The sequence below is a fragment of the Myodes glareolus genome, chromosome 9 (genome assembly GCF_982192425.1).
Source record: "Myodes glareolus chromosome 9, mMyoGla1.1, whole genome shotgun sequence".
Taxonomy (NCBI): Eukaryota; Metazoa; Chordata; class Mammalia; order Rodentia; family Cricetidae; genus Myodes; species Myodes glareolus.
In genome coordinates, this window is record NC_142034.1 from 48,421,756 (window position 1) to 48,443,180 (window position 21,425).

At 40.4% G+C, this 21,425-nt stretch overlaps 1 protein-coding gene across 4 annotated transcripts in view; it reads right to left on the reverse strand.

Moving 5' to 3' along the window:
• Smg6 (SMG6 nonsense mediated mRNA decay factor) overlaps positions 1-21,425 on the reverse strand; it is a 242,521-nt gene that overhangs the window by 215,824 nt on the left and 5,272 nt on the right. For all 4 annotated transcript variants that reach the window (XM_085695286.2, XM_085695284.2, XM_085695285.2 and 1 more), the window contains exons 3-8: positions 21,123-21,315; positions 20,468-20,578; positions 15,867-15,973; positions 15,539-15,617; positions 11,420-11,530; positions 10,856-11,068 (exon numbers count right to left, since the gene is read on the reverse strand). In XM_085695286.2, the coding sequence (XP_085551412.1) occupies positions 10,856-11,068; positions 11,420-11,530; positions 15,539-15,617; positions 15,867-15,973; positions 20,468-20,578; positions 21,123-21,315 (814 nt within the window). The remainder of the gene's footprint in view (positions 1-10,855; positions 11,069-11,419; positions 11,531-15,538; positions 15,618-15,866; positions 15,974-20,467; positions 20,579-21,122; positions 21,316-21,425) is intronic.

Here is a 21,425-nt window from a genome sequence, read left to right on the forward strand (position 1 = left end):
AAGATGATAATCCATCATTTTCTCCACAGAAGGGAATGAACATATGGGATTATGAATCCATACAAAAGCCTCTGGCTAAGGAGTTGATAGACCCTAATGGAGAAGTTACCAATGTTTTGGTAAGTGGACATAACATGTCTATAAAACTGCCTTCTAAATATTTTGCTTGTGAGTGTGTGTGTGTGGGGGGGAGACATGACACATATCTTTAGTCCCCTAGCACTAGGGAGGCAGAGGCAGGTGGATCTCTGTGAGTTCAAGAACAGCCTGGTCTACAGAGTGAGTTCCAGGACAGTCAGAGCTACACAGAGAAATCATGTCTTGGGGAACAAAAACAAAAATATATTGCTATTGTCAGCTTTGGTCAGAGGCTCATGTTTGTAGCAGGCTATTGCAGAAACATATAACTGCTGAAACTGAGCAGTTATATCATCCATATCATCCTTTCCAGGGCTCAGAGAAGAGTTCTTAGGGAAGGCAGAAAGAAATTAAAGAGCTTGCTGAGCGGTGGTGTTAAACACCTTTAAAACTGGCACTTGGGAGGCAGAGGCAGATGGATCTCTGTGAGTTTGAGGACAGCCGGGTCTACAGAGCAAGCTCGAGGACAGGCTCCAAAACTACACAAGAGAAACCCTGTTTCAAAAAAATGAACAAAACAAAAAAAGAAATTAAAGAGCTCAAGAAAGAGGCACAGGTGTACAATAAACAAGGAATTTCACTCTTGAACTCTGAGCAGCTCTGGTTATCAACGCACTACCAAGAATGGCCTGGTCTGCCATGGACTGGGGAGAGAACGAGAAGCCACACCCTCCCTGAGGCTATCAGCACAGTTAATGGATGCTGGTAGAAGAGACATTTACATTTTCATCACAGATGTAGTCACTGGTAAGGTATCCATGGTCCTATAAATAACCCCTCACTCATATTACTGAAAGCAATTCCTAATTAAACTCAGTGTCAAGGAAGAAACGAAAAGAAGAAAGTGGACAGGAAGAAAAGAAAAGACAATGGAAGGGAGACTGTGAAGAAAAGAATCGGTGGAAGGAATAAGACAGGGTTATAGAGGGAAATGTGATCAAGCATGCTGTATAAAAATGTCATGATGGGCCAGGTGGTGGTGGCGCACACCTTTAATCTCAGCACTCAGTAGGCAGAGGCAGGCGGATCTTTGCGAGTTCGAGGCCAGCCTGGTCTACAAGAGGTAGTTCCAGGACATGTTCCAAAGCTACAGAAAAACCCTGTTGGGGGGGGGGGGGAATAAAAAAAAATAAGCCAGGCAATGGTGGTGCACTCCTTTAATCCCAGCACTTGGGAGGCACAGGAAGGTGATCTCTGAATTCAAGATCAGCTTGGTCTACAAAGTAGACAGCCAGGACTACACAGAGGAAACCCTGTCTCAAAAAAAAAAAAAATTATGTTTACATGTGTATGTACATGTACTTGTCAGTGACTATGGAGATGAAAAGTATCAGACTCCTTGCAGCTGAAGTTCCAGGTAGTTGTGAGCCACCGGATATGGGTTCTAGAATTTGAAGGTGGGTCCTCTTCAAATAGAAGAGCAACAAGTGTTCTTAATCACTGAGACATCTAACCCCCAAAACCTCCACTTTTAAAGTCTTAATATAGTATCAAAAAAGAGATTCCATGGCTATTTGAAAGAGCTATTAAAGTCCTTTCTTTCTTTTTCTTTCTTTCTTTCCCTCCCTCCCTCCTTCTCTCTCTCTTTCCTTCTTTCTTAGCCAGGCAGTGGATGCACAGGCCTTTAATTCCAAGCAGAGGCAATCAGATCTCTGTGAATTCAAGGCCAGTCTTACAGAATTAGTTCCAAGACAGCCAGGGCTACAGAGAAACCCTGTCTTGAAAAACCAAGGGGAAAAAAAAGTATTTTTTGGTTTCTGTGTAGCCCTAGCTGTGCTCCTGTGTAAGCCAGGTTGGTCTTGAACTCAAGAGTGCTGAGACTAAAGCTTAATTTCCTTCATCTTTTTTTTTCCATCGCAAACCCCTTCATGAAATTTAAACAAAAACAGTACCTTGTGATAATGAATTAGGAAGAAGAACCCAGCTCTATTCTACTAGCCTACCTTAAAAATGTAAAGAAAGTCAGGTGGTGATGGCTGTGCACGCCTTTAATCCCCACACTCTGGGAGGCAGAGACAGGTAGAGCTCTGTGAGTTAGAGGCAGCCTGATCTATACAGTGAGTTCCAGGACAGGCTCCAAAGCTACAGGAAACCCTGTTTTAAAAAAACAAAACAAAACAGGGGCTGGAGAGATGGCTCAGTGGTTAAGAGCATTGCCTGTTCTTCCAAAGGCCCTGAGTTCAATTCCCAGCAACCACATAGTGGCTCACAGCCATTTGTAATGAGGTCTGGTGCCCTCTTCTGGCCTTCAGACATACACACAGAAAAGAATATTGTATATATAATAAATAAATAAACAAACAAACAAATAAATAAATAAAATGTAGAGAAAAGGTCATTTTTCTTAGTGTGAGGGAATGCTGTATTTTTTTGAGATTTTTTTTTGTTTGCATGTTTTTTTATTTAAAAAACTGTCATTAAACATTTAACAAAGTTATCAGAAATATTAATGAATATATGCCTATTTTTGAAAAAATAAATCTTTGTTCCACTGGAAGGTCACTTTGGTCATTCCATAGACCTAATTAAGTCTTGCCAGATCCCCTCGGTACTTGATTTCCAAATCTCAATACTGAAAAGAGTTGATTTCTATCGCCTTCCCTTCATTCTTTCCCTCTGATATACATTCTAAGACTTAGGGTCTTTATGTACAGGCACTGCAGACAAGACAAAGAGTCTTCAATACAGCAAGGGGCAGGTCTTGGAAACAGTAAAAGGTAACATTCAAACACTACACCTATTACCACTACTTTTTGTTTTGTTTTAGTTTTAGGATAGTGTCTCAGTAGGTAACTCTGGCTGTACTGGAGCTCTGTGGACCAGGCTGGCCTCAAACTCATAGATTCTCCTGTCTCTGCCTCCTACATGCTGGAATTAGAAACATGTACTTCACTAATCAGAAAAGTAATGACCCAAATGACTATTATGGAGCTGGGGGAGATGGCTGTGCAATTATGTTTGCTGTGCAATTATGAGGGCCTGAGTTCAGATCCCAGCAGCCAGGTAGAGCAGAACATGTATTTGTATGTAACTTTACCTGGGGTTAGGGACTGAAAGGAGACAAAATAAAGTCACTTGAAGATATTGACTTCAGGCCCCCACATCTGCATACACACATCATACATACATTCACAACGAGAAAGAGCTAATCTTGGTGATTAGGAAAATATTCCTGGGGTAAGACTGACAAGACTAATGAGAAGTATGGTGTCAGAGAAAGGTCTCACCAGGAAGTGCTGGTAAAAGAGTCTGAACCTTTCAAGAAGATTGGTGGATTGGAACTAAGGGAAGAGATACAAGGCTGGATGTAGGAGGGGTCAGATCATGAGGGACCTAAGAGACAGTCAATGACTTTTAGACTTGATTTTTTTTTTTTTTTGATACAGGGTTTCTCTGTAGTTTTGGAGCCTGTTCTGGAACTAGCTCTTGTAGATCAGGCTGGCCAAGAACTCACAGAGATTTGCCTTGCCTGCCTCTACCTCCTTAGTGCTGGATCTATTCTTGATTCTTCAAGACAAACTAAAGACTTCAAAGAGAAGCTATGGAAATGGCTCTCAGTAGGTAAAATGTCTACCATGTAAGCATGAGGACTTGAGGCTGGATCCCCCAAGCCTATATAAAAGCTGGGAACAGTGATACATGCCTATAACCCCAGTATCAGGAAAGTAGAGACAGGCAGATCTCTGAGACTCACTGGCCAGCCAGACTAGCCAGATCAGTGAAAGACTCTTGTCTCAAAAAAAGGTGGAGAGTAATTGAAGAACAGTCAGCGTAAACTCTGGCTTCCACATGCACACAAACTTTCAAGAAGAAAATAAAATTACTAGAAATGTATATCTGGAAAAAATTTAAAGCATTTTTGGAGCTCATTTAGGGGTACATGTTAAAAAGTAAGATCTACATGATGGTTCATGCCTTTGATCCCAGCACTCAGAAGGCAGACAATGGAAAAATCTCTGTGAGTGCCAGACCAGCTTGGTCTACAAAGTGAGTTCTGTAACAGTCAGGGCTACTTAGAGAGACCCTGTCTCAAAAATAAAATAAAATAAGTAAATATGATAGTAAAATAAATCAATTCTGAGAAGGACTAGAAGTGTGGGAAGACAATGCATGATGGCAGTGTGGAACAGGTGGCAGCAGTGAGAAGGCAGAAGTCAAGACAGATTAAGCAGTACTTGGTACTGACTCAATGTAGGGAAGAAAGGAAGCGGTAAAAGATAGCTGCATCTCTGGGAAAAACTCCTCTTACACTGGATCTCCAGCCATACTGGTAAGTACTGAAGTTCCCTATGCCCATGCTCTCAAGCTCTCACTGCAGCACAGAAATGCCCCAACATTGCACTTTAACCTCTCAAAGCATGCCCAGATTAGGGACACTGACTGCATGGTCCTGTAACCTCTCAGGCTTACCTTTGTCACAATACTTGGCACATTGTGCTGTAATCATACACAGTCAAGACTGTTAAACGTGAACATATCTTCTAAGAAAAGCACTGTTCGGCAACTTCATCACTGTATGAACATTACAGAGTCTTACACAACTAAGACAGCAACCTCACTAGGTAGGTACCAGAAGGTAGACCTTAGGAAATGGGTACTACTGAAGGACCATCATTGTGTATGTGGCTCATCTGAGAGAAATACCATTGTATACCACCTGACAAAATTTAGGTTTCTGTCTTCCCCATGACTAGTGTTTCTAAGGTTAGAAATCAGCGTCAGTTGTTTTGCTGTCTCTATACTCAATATCTAATTATGAAGCTGTGTGATACAATGAGCAGAAAAAGCAAGCTGAGATTCTGGAACCTACTGCAAGAAAGGAAAAAATAAAACACCACAGAAACTGACTGGGGCCTGAGACTGAGGCAAATACTTTATCTAAAGTGGATAAAACGGCTTCAAAAATGCAGGCTTGCTCATTAAAAGTGCTAGGAGTCTAGAATGAAAATCCAAAACTAAAAGATGTATTTTTTTAACTAAAGAATTTTCACTCATGATGATATACAGGCTAAAAACACAAAACAGCTACATAAGTAGTTTAGAGAACAAACTGTCACATTTTACTCTATATATACCACAATTATTTGGAATTTTTACTTTGGGATATTTTCATGCATTTGAATAATTAAAATGACTGGGCCTGGGAATGTACCTCAGCAGAATATTTCTCTACCATGCTCAAGGCCTTGAGCTGAATCCCAACAACACACCTAAACATACGCATACACATATACACACACACACCATTAACATAATTAACAGAGAGACGGGCATGGTGATGCATATTTATAATGTCAGCAACTCAGGGAGTAAAAGAGTTCAGAATCATCCTCAGCTACATAGGAGTTTGAGGACAGCCTGAGCTATGACATTCTCTAAAGGCAAAAACAAAAAGCTGAGAGCATAGCTTCACTGAGAGAATGCTTGCCTAGAATATATGAGACTCCAAGTATGATCCCAAGCACTATTTAAAAATTGGATGGGGTGGCCCACACTTACAGCCTGTAATACCAGTACTTGGGAGGTAGAAACAGGAAGATCAGAAGTTCAGTGCTGGGCTGGCAAAATGGTTGCAGCTGCTTGCTGCCAAGCCTGCCAACATGAGTTAAATCCCTGGAACATACATAGTGAAAGAAGAGAACTGACTTATGCAGGTTGCTCTCTGACCTGGTGTTTACAAATGTACACACATAAACAAATAAATATATAAAAGAAAAGCAAGCCTAGTGGTGGTGTACTTCTGCAAACCCGGCACTAATGCATTGAGAAAGGATACAGAGGTAGAAGAAATGCCTGGAAGCTTGACGGACACATTTGCCTACAGTGTACTGTGCAGTGACAGAAAAAACAGGAGAGACCACCTCAACAAAGTAGAAGTAGAAGATTAATTCTTAAGAATTTGACCTATGATTTCCATAGGCTAACCATGGCATGAGTGTACACACACAAAAACTAAATAAAATCAGGGCAAGTGAGATGATTCAGTGGGTAAAAAGCTTGCTTGTCACCAAGCCTGACACCCAGACTTCAGTCCGATGCCCTACACGGTTAAAGGGGAGAACTCACTCCCACAGGTTCTCTTCTGACCACACACGCAACATGGCACATGCACACACACTCTAATAAGTGAAAAAAAATTAAAAATGATCAGGAAAAATGGCTCAGTGATTAAAAGCACTTGCAGTACAATATGAAAACCATGTAAAATTAGGTGTAATCCTAGACATGCCTAGACTCCTAGCACTGAGGGGGCAGAGATAGGAGACTCCCTGAAGTCTATTAGCCATCAGTCTCAACGAGTACCATGAGCTCCAGGTTCAGCAAGAGAGACCCTGGCCTATGGAACAAGGTAGAGTGTGTTAAAGACACCTGGCACCTCCTTAGATGCATTCAAGTGTGTGCGTGTACACACATGCACGCACATGCACAAGCACACACATGTACATACACATAATACATCTCACACGAGTACAAAAAAAATTAATAAAGTACTAGAATCAGTGACAGCTCACCTACCAAAACTGTATTTCCTGAGACATATATTGTAAAACCAGAGTTGCACAATTTTTTTTTTCTAGTGGAATGGAGCTCTAAGTTGATGACTGTGCATACTGGCAAGCATTCTACCACTGAGCTCTATATCCAGTCACTATATCTAATGAAAAAGAGAAAGTTCTACAAAAGATTAGCTTCATCTATATAAGAAATACTTCCCAACTATGAGGCCAATATCAAAGAAAGTCACACACTCTTTTCTCAAAGTGTCTTTTGCTTTCATTAAAAAACAAAAAACCAAACACCCGAGAGCTGGTGGGGTGGCTCACCAAGTAAAAAGGCACCTGCTGCGCAAGCCTGACCACCTGAGTTTGATCCCTGGAACCCTAAGGGTGGATGAAAGGAGAGAACTGACTTCACAAATTTGTCCTGACTGCCACTTGAGGGCCATAACATGTGGACCCACAAGTATCACACACAGACACATATAAACACACAATAATAAATAAAATAAAAAATTAAATAGCATAGTCCTATCCAAAAAGACAATATAGTTGTTAGTTTAAAAAGGTTTTCAGTTTGGGCTGTAATATCCAAAACAGCAACAGCAGCAGTGAGGGATTCTAACAGCAGGAATGAAAATTTATTGCTAGAACACACATTAATAGGGAGCCCCATGTACACCATGATACACAGGAAGTTGGAAGTTCCATTTATCAATTACTACTTTCCAAGACATCCACAAAACAGCTAAAGAACTGAAAGCTAACAGGATAAATGGAAATTTTAAATTAAACCCATAAGAGTTGTACATTGTAGCTCATAGCTATAATCTAGGACCCAAAATGCAGAGGCAGGGGGATTGTCATAAATTAGAGATCAGTGGGCTACAGTATAAAGTGCTGTTTCTAAAAACAATAAAACAAACACCAGACATGGTGTTGTACTTGGGGAGGCGAAAGCAGAAAGGTCAAGAGCTCAAGGTCATTCTAGCCAAATAATGAGTTCCAGGCCAACCTGGGATATAGGACACCATCTCAAACAAGAAAAACAACAAAATCTGAGACCTTCTCCTATTCCACCATAGGAATTCGTACTTCCAACTTCAAGAATAAACAGAAAGGCCCTTCCTTGTGTGCACCTACAAACGCTGCATGTTTACCTGTATCCCCAGATAAACCACAAGTGTACCCCCTCTCCATAGTTATAAGAAGGATTTTGTCCCCCTGCCCAGCTAATGTCTTCACCTATCCTCCAGATCTTGTTTCTTTCTCAGACTATCAAGGATCTTCTTTCTCAATTTCAACTTCTTTATAATCCTGTTCTTTTTCCTTTCTCCATTTTTACACGTGTGTATGTATATGTATGCTTGCATGTGGGTGTATGTTCATATGGAGGCCTGATGTTGGTGTCCAGAATCATCTTCAATTGTTCTTTTACCTTTTCAATAAAGTAGATCTCTCAAATCAAACTCAGAGCTAGTCAATATAATTAGTCTTGTTAGCTGCTCTGGATTCCTCAAGATTCTACCTTATAAGGTGGGAATTGCATTTGGGCTGACATGTGCACCTGGTATTTACCTGAATTATGTAAATTCCAACTCTAGTCCTAACATTTGTATAGCAAGTGCTTTGACCACTAAGTCATCTCCTCAGCCTTCATTCTTTTTTAAAAATCTCTTTCTACATTGTATTTATTTTGTGTGTATATGTGTATACCATGACACATATGTGGAGGTCATAGGATAACTAGTATAAGTCAGTTCTCTCCTTTCACAATGTGGGTCCCAGGGCTTAAATTCAGGTTACAAGATTTGGCTCCAGTCGGGCGGTGATAGTGCACACCTTTAATCCCAGCACTTGGGAGGCAGAGGCAAGTAAATCTCTTTGAGTTCAAGGCCAGCCTGGTCTATAAGAACTAGTTCCAGGACAGGCTCCAAAGCTACAGAGAAACCCTGTCTCGAAAAATAACAAAACAAAAATCCAGTCTTTTCTGGGGCTAGGAATATAGTTCAATAATGGAAAGTGTTTGCCTAACAAGCACACAATCCTGGGTTCCATCTCTAACCCCCAAAGAAGAAAATACTCTGATCTAAACCACTCTCCTCATCTTCAGTCACCTGTTACCATCTGAGTATCTTTACTTCGATGTCCTACAGAATGACAAATGCAATAGGTCTAAAATTAAACTCAGTATCATAGTCTTAAAACCTGGTCTATCATTATAGTCTACCTCAGTATAGGTTTTGTTTAGGGAAATGGTACTGCAGAGTTTTGTTATTAATGTTTCTTAAGAGGGCCTAACATTGAAACTCAGGCTAGCCTAGAACTTACTATGTAACTCAAGATCAATTTGTGAAAATCATCCTGCTCAGCTTCCAGGTACAAGGCTTATAGGTGTGGTTACCTGGCACTAACCCCTCAGTTTTTAAACAAGAAACCTAGGTGTCACTCTTGACTCTTTCTTCTCTCTGAGCTACCCATTTCTAATTAAGCCCTTTGGATTCATATTTTTCCATCTCTGAAATCATTTACTGGCTCAAATCCTTCTATAACTAACTTAAATTTCTCTCACTGAGCAATGAACCAGACTCCTGCATTTTTTTTTTCATATTCTTTCTCCCTAACCTCAGGAATCTTCACAGTTCATTTTTCTGGGATACTTTATCATTCTTCTTTCCCTCCTCTTCTAGTCATTCTTCACACTTCAGCTGACCAATGACTACTGTGCTCCCAGAAAAGCAGGTACACATCCCCAAACAAAGTTCATTATACCTAAGTCTAAGTACTTGCTCATTCTATTAAAATGAAGAACAAGGGGATAGCACAGTGGTAGTGGCACACACCTTTAATTCCAGTACTTAGGAGGAAGAGGCAAGTGGATCTCTGTGAGTTTGAGGCCAGCCTGACCTACAGAGGGAGTTCCAGGAAGGTCAAGGCTACAAAGAAACTCTGTCTTGAAAAACGAAAGGAAGAAAGGAAGGATGAAAGGAAGGAAGGAAGGAAGGAAGGAAGGAAGGAAGGAAGGAAGGAAGGAAGGAAGGAAGGAAGGAAGGAAGGAAGGAAGGAAGGAAGGAAGGAAGGAAGGAAGAAGGGAGGGAGGAAGAAAAAGAAAACAAGGGGATATTGCTATTTTCTGTATCATTAGTGCCAGGTATACTCTAAGCCATAAGAGGTTACTTCATAAAAGGCTTGGGGAAGGTAAGACAACCTCAATGGTTAAGAGCATTGGTTGCTCTTACAGAGGATCCAAGTTCAGTTCCCAGCACCCACGATGGCTCAAAAATCTCTTTAATTCCAAGTCCAGAGAATCTGACCCCATCTTCTGTCCTCCTTGGGCACCAGATTCTCATGTAGTACATATATATACTGCAAGTAAAACATTCATGCATGATATTTAAGAAAAAAGCCAAAAAATAAATAAATAATAAATGGTTCATCACAAAACAGACTAGCCACCCTACCCATGATGCTTTAGTTCATATTCTAAATAGAAGGCCAATCAAGAAAGAAACATTAAGTAAAAAATCTCAGCGAATCTTCATACATATTGGTGATCTTCAACTCAAAGCAACAAAAATAATTTCTAATTCTACATTTACTAAATTCTACAGTGCCACATAGTGGTAAGTAAGGGAAGCACATGCTAAAGACAAAGGGACCTGTGAAAACCTAGGAGGCATTAGGGAACCTAGAGTTGGTAGGTAGTATTCTCCAGAACACAAGGGCACGGTGGCTCACCCCTATATACCTAGCATTTGAGAGACAGAGGTAGGAGGATTGTCACAGAGACCAGTCTGGGCTACCTAGTGAATTTCAGGCCAGCTTAATATGCAGCATGAGATCCTTTTTCTTTAAATAAATAGATACAGCCGGGCGGTGGTGGCACACACCTTTAATCCCAGCACTCGGGAAGCAGAGGCAGGCAGAGGCAGCAGAGGCAGGCTTTGTGAGTTTGAGGACAGCCTGGTCTACAAGAGCTAGTTCCAGAATAGGCTCCAAAGCTACAGAGAAACCCTGTCTTGAAAAGCAAAAACAAAAACCAAGATAGATAGATAGATAGATAGATAGATAGATAGATAGATAGATAGATAGATAGATAGATAGATAGATAGATAGATAGATGTCTGTGCCTCGGCCCCAGCGTATACAGAATTGTATGACTTGGGACAGCCAGACTTACTGAGCTAGTCTGGCTCACTACGTCATTCTCAGGAACTTACATCACTGGGACTCAGGGTGCCCAGACCATTCTCCTGCTCAGAATCCTTCCCAGACTCAGTGCCCTGGGAGGACCGAGAATGGGATGGATGAATCCAGATCTCCAGGCGAGTAGTGTCATCCCCAACATGCCGGAAAGTAGACTTCTTTCCTTTACGCCACTGATCAGGACTCAGTTCAAATTCCTCATGCTGCTTCTTTTCCATCTGTTCAGCCTGTACAACAAACACACAAGCTCAGACTCTCCTAGTCAGCTAATAAGAAAGCCCTCTGTCAGGTGTTTGTTGCCTAAAGACTATAAAAGCTTAAAGACTCTGCAACAGTACCAAAGTGATAGAATATTATCTGTGCTGCCTTATAGATGTCACAAGATGCTGTGGAAAGGCCCAGCAAGCTCTCCTGAAGATCTATTTCAAAGTCCATTCTTTACAGGGGCTGACTGAAAAGTCATTTGTGAAGCTCCATGAAACTATGTGAAAGATATCTTTTAGTCATCTCCTTAAACACTTGGGCACAGAGGGAAAGACATTCTAAGAAGGAATAGGTCTGCCTGCATTCTTACTCACCTTTCGTTTAGTCTCTTCAAATAAACTCATGAGACTCTCTTTGGCAGTCAGGATAGGGTTGCTGGCTGCTAAACTGCGCATATAATAATATACAGCATCAAGCTTCCTCCTCTGTGGAAAGAAGCCAGATATACTTGGTCAATTGACCTTCTTTTTTCTTCCTTTAAAAAAAAAATACTGGCGATTGTTGGGTGATGTTGGCTTTTGATCCCAGCACTGAGGCAAACGCAGGTGCATCTCTGTAAGTTTGAGCCCAGCCTGCACTATAGAGCAAGTTCCAGGAACAGCCAGGACTATACAGAGAAATCCTGTCTCAAAAAAACCAACACAAATACTGGTGATTGAACTTAGGGACTTGTACACTGAACAATAGCACCAACCTTTCTCAAAATTTTATTTTGAGGTAGAGTCTCACTAAGTTACCCACTGCCTACTTGAAAAGACCAGAAGAATTATTCAGGCGGTAATGGCACACATCTTTAATCCCAGCACTCAGAAGGGGGCAGGTGAATCTTTGTGAGTGCGAGGCTAGCCTGGTCTACAGAGCAAGTCCTAGGACAGTCAGTGCTACACAGAAACTCTGTCTTGAAAAAATAAATCTTGTCTCAAAAATAAGCAATCACTGTGCCATATTTATTATTTCTATTTTATTTCTTTTAATTATGTATACACACATGTACTGTAGATGGGTAATGTACACATAAGTGCAGTAACAGCAAAGGGCAGAAGAGGGCATCAGAATCTCTGGACAACAGGTTATAAACCACCAGATATAGGTGTTGAGAACCAAACCTGACCTGCAAGAGCAGCAAAATCTCAACCATTAGACTGGCAGTTCTCAGCCTGTGGACTGCGATCCCTTTGGGGATAAATGACTTTTCACAAAGGTGGCATATCAGATATCCTACATATCAGATAGTTACAATCCTTAACAGTAGAAAATTACAGTTATGAGGTCACAAGGAAATAATTTTATGGCTGGAGGTCACCGCAACATGAAGAACTGTATTAAAGGGCTGCAGCATTGGGAAGGCTGAGAACCACTGCTCAAAGGCCATCTCTCCTGCCCCTCTGCCATATGTATCTTAATTTGCAGTTTGTTTTTTTTAAACTTAACACAAAATAACTAACTATGTATCTAACAATTAATGAAGTTTGTTTTAGGGAAGAAATCAAACCATGTATTATTATATCACTTACAGTGCCCTGAAAAGCACTATATACAAGCATGTTCTCAATACCTCAAATGAATTTTGAATGATTGATTGGAAAAGACAGAAATGTTGAAAAATGTTAACGCCTTAAAACCCAGCACTCAGGGAGGCAGTAGGCACATCTTTGTAAGTTCAAGGTCAGCCTACTCAACAAGAGCTAGCAGACAGGCTATGGCTGTTATGTGGAGAAATCCTGTCTTGAAAAACAAAACAAAAACAAACAAAAAAGCTCTATGTAGTGGCATACAGATCTAAATCTACAGCGAGATGGGAGAAAAAACAGACTCTCTGAAGTTGTTATCTACAAACATGCAATTACTCTATTACACTAACAGGAATGAACCACACATACACAAACAACAATTAAAAAAAAACACCAAAAATCATAAGGAATGAGAACAAGTTTTTGGTTTTGTTTGTTTTTCCCTAAAAGGTGCTTTTTTTTTTTTGTTTTTGAGACAAGGTTTCTCTGTGTAGTCATGGTTCTGCTGATAGTCTATTTATCATACATTAATTAAGCTCTGGGTTTGATCTCTAACACCAGATAAAAATTGACATGCCAACACATTCCTGTAATCACAGCACTGGGGAAGTAGAGGCAGAATATCAGATTTAATGTCATCCTCAGTTACATGGCAAGTTCAAGTCCTGGACTATATGAAACCATGTCTCACATTAGGGGGAAAAAAACAAAAAACAAAAACAAGAGCCTGGTACAGTGGTACATGGCTTACAGTTTCAGCACTTGAGAGGCTTAGGCAAGGATTGGTAGCCTGAGCAATACAGCAAAATTACCGTCAAGAAAAGAAAATTAGGTAGAAAGGAGGGGGAGGAAGAAAGAACAGGGACAGGAGGAAGGAGAGAGACTGACTTTTCTCTTCGCTGATAAACACATTAGCTGCTTCTTATCCTTGATTGATATCTTAGTACCTACCACTGACCTCCCCACATCTTTTCGTCTCCCTGTCTGGAATCTTCTCAGCTCCCTAAGTCCATTTCTCTTTATTAGAACTACATTCAATGGAAGCTGGTAAAATTTAGAGAGGTGAGTGCTTACTGTGTGTTCGCTAAGCATCCACTTTAGATGAAAAATTAGGAGTATAAAGAGATCTAGGGAAGCAAGACATGGTGGCTCAGCCTTTAATCCCAGCACTGAGAGGCAGAGACAGACAGTTTCTGTGAGTTTGAAGCCAAACAGGTCTACAAATTGAGTTCCAGGCCAGCCAGAGCTATTCAATGAGCCTCTGTCTCACAAAAAATATCTGGGGAAAAATAACAAGATCTGAATGCTGGGGACGGGGTGAGGCCCTTAAGGGAGGGAAAGAAGTAAAGGGGTTTTGTCTTCTTTCTGGAAAGGGAAACAAGGTAAGATGCAGAGTAACAAGCTGCAGAGTAATGCTCCTTTAGGAAATTAAATGCAGTAAAGCAGAGTTATGAACCAAGTCAATTAAAGTGTGGGATCCCCAACAACTCACCTCAAAGTAAGGGTCTGGAGGGATAGATAGATAAAGACAGTTGCCACCATCCCTAACGACCCACATTTGAACCCCAGTACCCACATGATGGTAGGAGAGAAGAACTTACTCCTTCAAATTGTCCTGCTCTTCATATTCACTGCACTCACACACTCACGTACACACACACACACCAAATAAATAAATAAATGAACATAAAAAAGAAAAAAAGGAGTCTGAGGATCAAAGTCTAAAGAAGCTATTCTTTGGGCTACACAGATCAGAAGAAATCAATCTCAAGGGGCTGATGCTATCAAAACTGTATCTTAAGGGACTAGAGATTCTAGAGATTGCACATAGATTAAGAATACCAGCTACTGCTGGGCAGTGGGTGGCACACGCTTTTAATCCCAGCATTTGGGAGGCAGAGGCAGGTGGATCTCAGTGAGTTCAAGGCCAGAGAGTAGTAGGACAGCCAAGACTGTTATACAGAGAAATCCTGTGTCAAAAAGAATAACAAAAACAAAAAAATACCAGCTACTCTTGCAGAGGACCCCCATTTTGATTCTCTGCACCCACATGACAGTTTACAACAATTTGTAACTCAAATCCCAGAGGATATAACACTCTCTTCTGGCAGCTTTGCACACACATAGTACACAAACAGGCAAGAAAAACACTAATACACATAAAATAGAAAATAAAAAATAAATACCTATATTAAGCTAGATATGATAGTATATGCCTTTCAACCCAGTATCTGAGAAGAATGCAACTTCAAAACCAGCCTGGGCTACTAAGTAAAATAAATCCAGAACTCACTTCAGGAGCACATATACTAAAATTAGAAAAAAAAAAGTCCCTGTACAAGGATGACGCATCCCATATTTTTAAAAACAGGCAAATAAAAAAATTCAGAAGCTGGCAAGAGGCTCAGTATGTATAGTGCTTGCTGCCCAAGACTGTCCATTAAGTTCCATCCCTGAGACCTCCATGGTAAGATAGAAGCAACTCTCAACATCATCTTCTGACCTCTACATGCATACCTTTACATACTAAACCAGTCACAAACAGATAAATGAAATAATACAAATTTAATCAATATTTTAAGAAACTCGTGTGTGGTATGGTGGGACATGCCTGTTATCTCAGCACTTGGGAGGCTGAATCAAAGATGACAAATTTGAGCTGGGCACGGGGGCACACGCCTTTAGTCCCAGCACTCAGGAGGCAAAGGCAGGTGGAATTCTGAGTTTAGCCTGGTCAAACTGGTCTACAAAGAGACTTCCAGGATGGCCAGGGCTATACAGAGATACTTGTCTCAACAAAACAAAAAACAAAAAAACAAAAGATAACAAATTTGAAGTCTGGACTATACAGTGAAACAAAATTCTAACTCAAGAAAATAAAACTGCCTAAAAAACAGTTCCCCTTCCCATGGGATTTCTTACCGTATACACTGCCAGTAAAGCCAACTGGTTATAGGGGCGCCCATTCTTGGGAGCAATATGCTGGGCCTTCAGGTACCAACTAAAATAGAAAAACAGAATGAAATGTTAACTCTTTTCCGATCCATCCTCATAGACCTTCTACTTAAGTTGTAGACTAGAAAATTAACTAGATATAGCCCTCAAGTGTTAAAGTACAATTAAAGGGAATAATTAAGGACAACTGTAGGGCATTCCATATGGGAGGCAGCTCAAACGGCTGGATATCTTCTAATGATTCACTTAATGCTACATAGGGAAGGGAAATAATGAGTCAAGAGGTAAAAAGTACCTGCGTGCCTTCCCATAGTTTGCTGTATCATTGGCTTGCTCCCGATACCTAGAGATATCTCCTTGGCAAATCATACAGCGTTGAGCACTGATCAAAGCATATTTTACCTACAGAACAGACAACCGGTTAGCAGAGTCCTCAAGAAACACAATTCAATACCAGAAGAGGGCTGGAGAGATGGCTCAGCGGTTAAGAACATTGCCTGCTCTTCCAAAGGTCCTGAGTTCAATTCCCAGCAATCACATGGTGGCTCACAACCATCTGTAATGGGGTCTGGTGCCCTCTTCTGGCCTTCGGGCATACACACAGACAGAATACTGTATACATAATAAATAAAATAAATTAAAAAAAAAAAATACCAGAAGAAATGAGTGAAATCCAAATGACAGAGTTCAGGTAAAATAATCCTCAAAAAAAAAAAAGTTTTCAACTATCTCAACTATTAAAAACCCACCACCAACATGATACAAAATGTATCAAGAAAATACAGCAGTCATGGAGAGTGGTACTCTGAGTCCCACACAAATGGAAAAATACATTCTTAAATGAAGAGTCAAGTAATCTGGGTGATCTCAAGGAAGCTTTTGGAACACCTGGAAATACATTTTCTCATCTGTATTTAGTACATATTTGGGCTGGAGAGACAGCTCAGTTGTTAAAGGCACTTGTTGGTCTTACAATTCCCAGTACCTACACGGTGACTCACTACCATCTGTATCTCCAGTTTCAAGCAATCTGATGCCCTCTTTTGACCTCAGTGAATATCAGGCACAAATATGGTTCAAAGGCATACATGCAGGCAAAACACTCATACACATAAAATAAATAAATCTAAAACCAAAATTTTAGAATACATATTCTAGAAACTGGAGAGTTGGAGCACAAATAAAGCACTTGCTGCATAAGCATGAAGACCTGAGTTTGATCACCAGCACTCAAAGAAAAGCTGCTTGGCCTCATGCACTGTGGGGAAAGAGACCCAGAGGATTATGGGACTTGCCAGACAGTCAGTCCAGCCAAAGTGGTGAGCACCACATTCAGTAACATACCCTAATATTAAAAAAAAAAAATCAAATCAAAGCCAGGCAGTGGTGGCGCACGCCTTTAATCCCAGCACTTGGGAGACAGAGGCAGGCAGATCTCTGAGTTTGAGGTTAGCTTGGTCTATAGAGCAAGTACCAGGACAGACACCAAAGTTATAAAGAGAAACCTTCCCTGGCAGGGGGGATCAGAAAAAAACAAAAATACCATCCCTACAAGGTATGGGAACACACCTATAATTCTCACTCTGGAGACTTAGACAGGCAGAGATCTTGATTTCAAGCCAGCCACAACTACACAGTAAATTCCAGGGTATCAGGGTATACGGCCTACACAGGAGATTCTGTCTCAAAAAAAAAAAAAAAACACAAAAATGTTGGAACAGGGCACATGCCTTTTTTTTTGTTTGTAGCCCTGGCTGTCCTGGAACTCAAGAGATCCATCTGCCTCTGTCATCCAAGCGCTGGGACCATCCCCTCAACCATCAACCAGCTAGGGCACACCCCTTTAATCCTAGCACTTGGAAGGCAGAGGGCACATAGAATGAATTCTATAAGTTCTAGGCTAGCTGGGGTTATTTAACAAAACTGTTTCAGAAAAACAAAAAATAAAGTCTAAATCAAAGCTTCTCTTGACCTTCAATTTCTAGCTACCCTCTCTCCAGTTCCCAGATATGATTCTTATAAGCATGATCTACATTATGCCTCATCCCTCAACATAATTTAGCTTCTATCCTCTTGACAAAAATAACTCATAGCTGCAGGCAGTACTCTAGCTATTGCCCAGCCTGTTGCTCTTTTACACTCCACTCAATAATTAACTTTTCCTATTATGATAACAAAACAACTCTTGGGGCTGGAGAGATGGCTCAGCAGTTAAGAGCTCAGGCTGCTCTTCCAGAGGACCCAGGTTCAATTCCCAGCATCCACCTGACAGCTCACAATTGTCTGTAACTCCAGTTCTAAGGGATCTGACACCCTCACACAGATATATACAAACAAAACACCAGTGTATATTAAATAAATAAATAAATCTTTTAAAAACAAACAAACACTTTTGATAAGGTCATTCAATCCTATAAACATTTTTAAATTGTGTGTGTGTTGTGTGTGTGTGTGTGTGTGTGTGTGTGTGTGTGTGTGTGTGTGTGTGTGGACGCGCGCGTGTGAAATCCTAAACTGCATTTTTCCTCTTAGGCCATAAACTGGGAAATAACCTAGATTTCTCATACCTCCAATCATAACCTTCACACCACAAGGGCTAGCAATTATTTCTATTTCCTTTTTTTGTTTGTTTGTTTGTTTTCTGGTTTTAGAGACAGGGTCTCATATAACCCAGTCAGGCCTCAAACTTGCTATGTAGCTAAGGATAACCTTGAACTTCTAAAGACCCTCCTTGCTCCCCCTCCTCTCCCAAGTGCTGGGATTATAGGTGCGCACATGGGTTTATGTGGTGCTGGAACTAGAACCCAGGACTTCATGCATGCTAGGCAGGCAATGTGCCAAATGAGCTATATCCCCAGCTTTTTTTGTTTTGAGACAGGGTCTGACTGTGTACCACTGACTGGCTTTGAAGCTGATGTAATACTGCTGCCTCAGTCTCCTAAGTACTGGGATTCTAAGTACAAATCACCATGTCTAGGCTTTCTAACCTATCTTTTCATTTCCACCTCAACTACATCTCTCTTTATCTTAGTCCATGCCTCTAACTTCACTTCCCTATATACACCCTTGCTTAACACCTACCAAAGACAAAAATTTGTAAAAATAATTGATTTTTAACTACCAATCTTACTCATTTGCTGAAAAGCAATCAATGGTTCCTATGATTAAAATTCAAATCTTCAGTATGGCATCTAAGGGTTTATGATATATCATTTCCCACTTCCCTTAACTTTCTCCACTGAAATAACCCCAACTCCATGTTACCAACATTGGGAACTTCTCAGAGTTTCCAAACACCTGGTTCTTGCTCACTGTGCCCTGCATCTAACTACTCCTCCCACTCTTTAAACTCCTACTTATGTTTCAAGACACAGCTTGGCTAGTAATATACCTTTGCGGAATAGTTCTTGCCTAGTAATTCATGTGGCCAATTCTTATCATCAGAATCATTATTAAAAGTCTCTGAAAAGCCTTCCTGGAGTCCACTAAGCCGAAGTTCAATTACTTCCCTCTATGTCCCTTTACTATTTCGTACTCTTACTCTTATGGTCCTTTCCTTTTTGTGCTTTGTTTTCCATTTTGCTCTGTGTGATGTGCACTTTAGATGTGTGTGTGTGTGTGTGTGTGTGTGCATGTAGAGACCCAAGGTTGATGCTATTAATTATCCAATTGCTTTTTATTTTATTTTTAATTTTTTTAAAAGAGTCTATTTAGTTTCTTTTCTTCGTTTTTTTTTTAAAGTTATTTATTTATTATGTGTACAGCATTCCTTCCATGCCAGGTCTTATTATAGATGGGCTGTGAGCCACCATGTGGTTGCTGGGAATTGAACTCAGGACCTCTGGAAGAGCAGTCAATGTTCTTAACCACTGAGCCATCTCTCCAGCCCTGCTTTTTATTTTTTACCTTTTAAAAATTTGGGGCTGGAGAGATGGCTCAGAGGTTAAGAGCACTGCCTAATCTTCTAGAGGACCTGAGTTCAGTTCCCAGCAACCACATGGTGGCTCACAGCCATCTATAATGAGATCTGGTGCCCTCTTCTGACATGTAGGCACACATGCCAAAAGCACATTGAATGCATAATAAATAAATAAATCTAAAAAAAAATTGAGTGTTTTGTCTGCATGTATTTATGTGCATCACTTGCATGCCTGGTACCTGCAAAAGTCTAAAGAAGGCATTGGATCCCCTGGAACTGGAGTTACGGATGGTTGTGAGCAGTCATGTGGATATTAGGAATCAAACCCAGGTCTTCTGCAAAATCAACAAATGCTCTTAAAAACTGAGTCATCTCTCCAGGCTCCTTGCTTTGAGACGTGATCTCTGAAGTTCAGATTGTCCTAGAACTTACTATGTAACCCAGACTTCCCTCGAACTCATGACAATCCTCCTGGCTTCATTTTCCTAAGTGTTAGGATTACAAGTGTGAAATTCATCATAGTGTTTATGACATTACAATTTGTCTGTCTGTTTTTTGTTTTTGAAACAATTTGATATAGCTCAGACTTCCTTGGAACTCAATATGTGGCAAAGCTAGCCTTGAATTCCCAATTCTAGATTACTGGCATATGCCACAATCCCTCACTTATGATAGTTTCATTTGTTTCCTCACTGTACTGTATCTTTCACCATGATATACTCAAAACCCAGCACACTGCCTAGGCCTTAACCAGTACTAGAAAAATATTTACTAAATTGATAAATAAATTTTTGTTTGCTTGTTTGAGAACAGTCTCTCTACATAGTCCTGGATGGCCTGGAACTCACTATGTAGACCAGACTGTCCTTAAAAAATCAAAGAACTGTCTCTGCCCCCTCACTACTGGGATTAAAGGTGCGTACCATTGCACCAGGCCTAGATGAATAAATTTAAACTAGAGAAAGAAACTGGCTTACTGTCTTTCGTAAAGGCTTGCTTCGAATGGCAAGCCCGTCCATGTAGTCCTCCAGTTTGAACTTGTAAGTAACCTGTAGTTTCTGAAGCAAACTATCAAAGAAGTCACTACCCTATAAAGAAAAAAAAAGAAAGAACTATCTGAATCAGTTTTTTTTTTTTTCCAATCTATTTACCAGATCCTGGAGCAAATGACCCTTCCACAGTTCTGTCAACGTCCAGTTGTATAGAAAAGGAGTTATATATGATAAGCAATTAGAGGCCACAAGTAAGCACACCAGTTTATAGTATAAGCCTCCTGTGTTTTAAAGATATGATCCATTTACCCTTCCCTCCTCCTTTTTTCTCTCAGTTTCCCCCCCCCTCCCTTTCTCATTCAGAAAGCCTTAAGCTCAAAAGTAACTCCAGGACTAGAGATGTAGCTCAGTAGTAAAACTCTTGCCTAACATTCATGAGGTCCTGGGTTCAATCCCCAACAATGGGCAAAAAAGTAATACAGGTAGACTAGGTCTAAATGCAAGAAAAAGATATAAGAATTCTGGAAATATTTTGCTCTAAAACATCTCAGGTAGAAAAGACAAACAAACTAAAAGATACTGCAGACTTTATCCTGTGGATCAAAATAATAATAATAGTAATAATAATAATAAAGTTTACCTCATCCAAGAGCTCCAAGAGTCTGTTCCGAATCTGGTCTGGGTTCTCAATATTTGGATCCTTGAGAAGCTGCCTAAATTTCTCAATCACCTGATAGAAAGCATTCTTCCACAGGATCTGATCTACATTCTGATTGTCAGAGAATTCAATATCTAATAGAATACAGCGCTCATACAGCTGCAGTAGTTCAGTTCTGGAATAAAGTACATGTAATGTTTAGCTCCAACACATCACAAGAAAGGTTAGACCTAAGATATAAACTTCCTGCAAACCAGCCAATGCCCTCCTGACAAGAAATCTGAA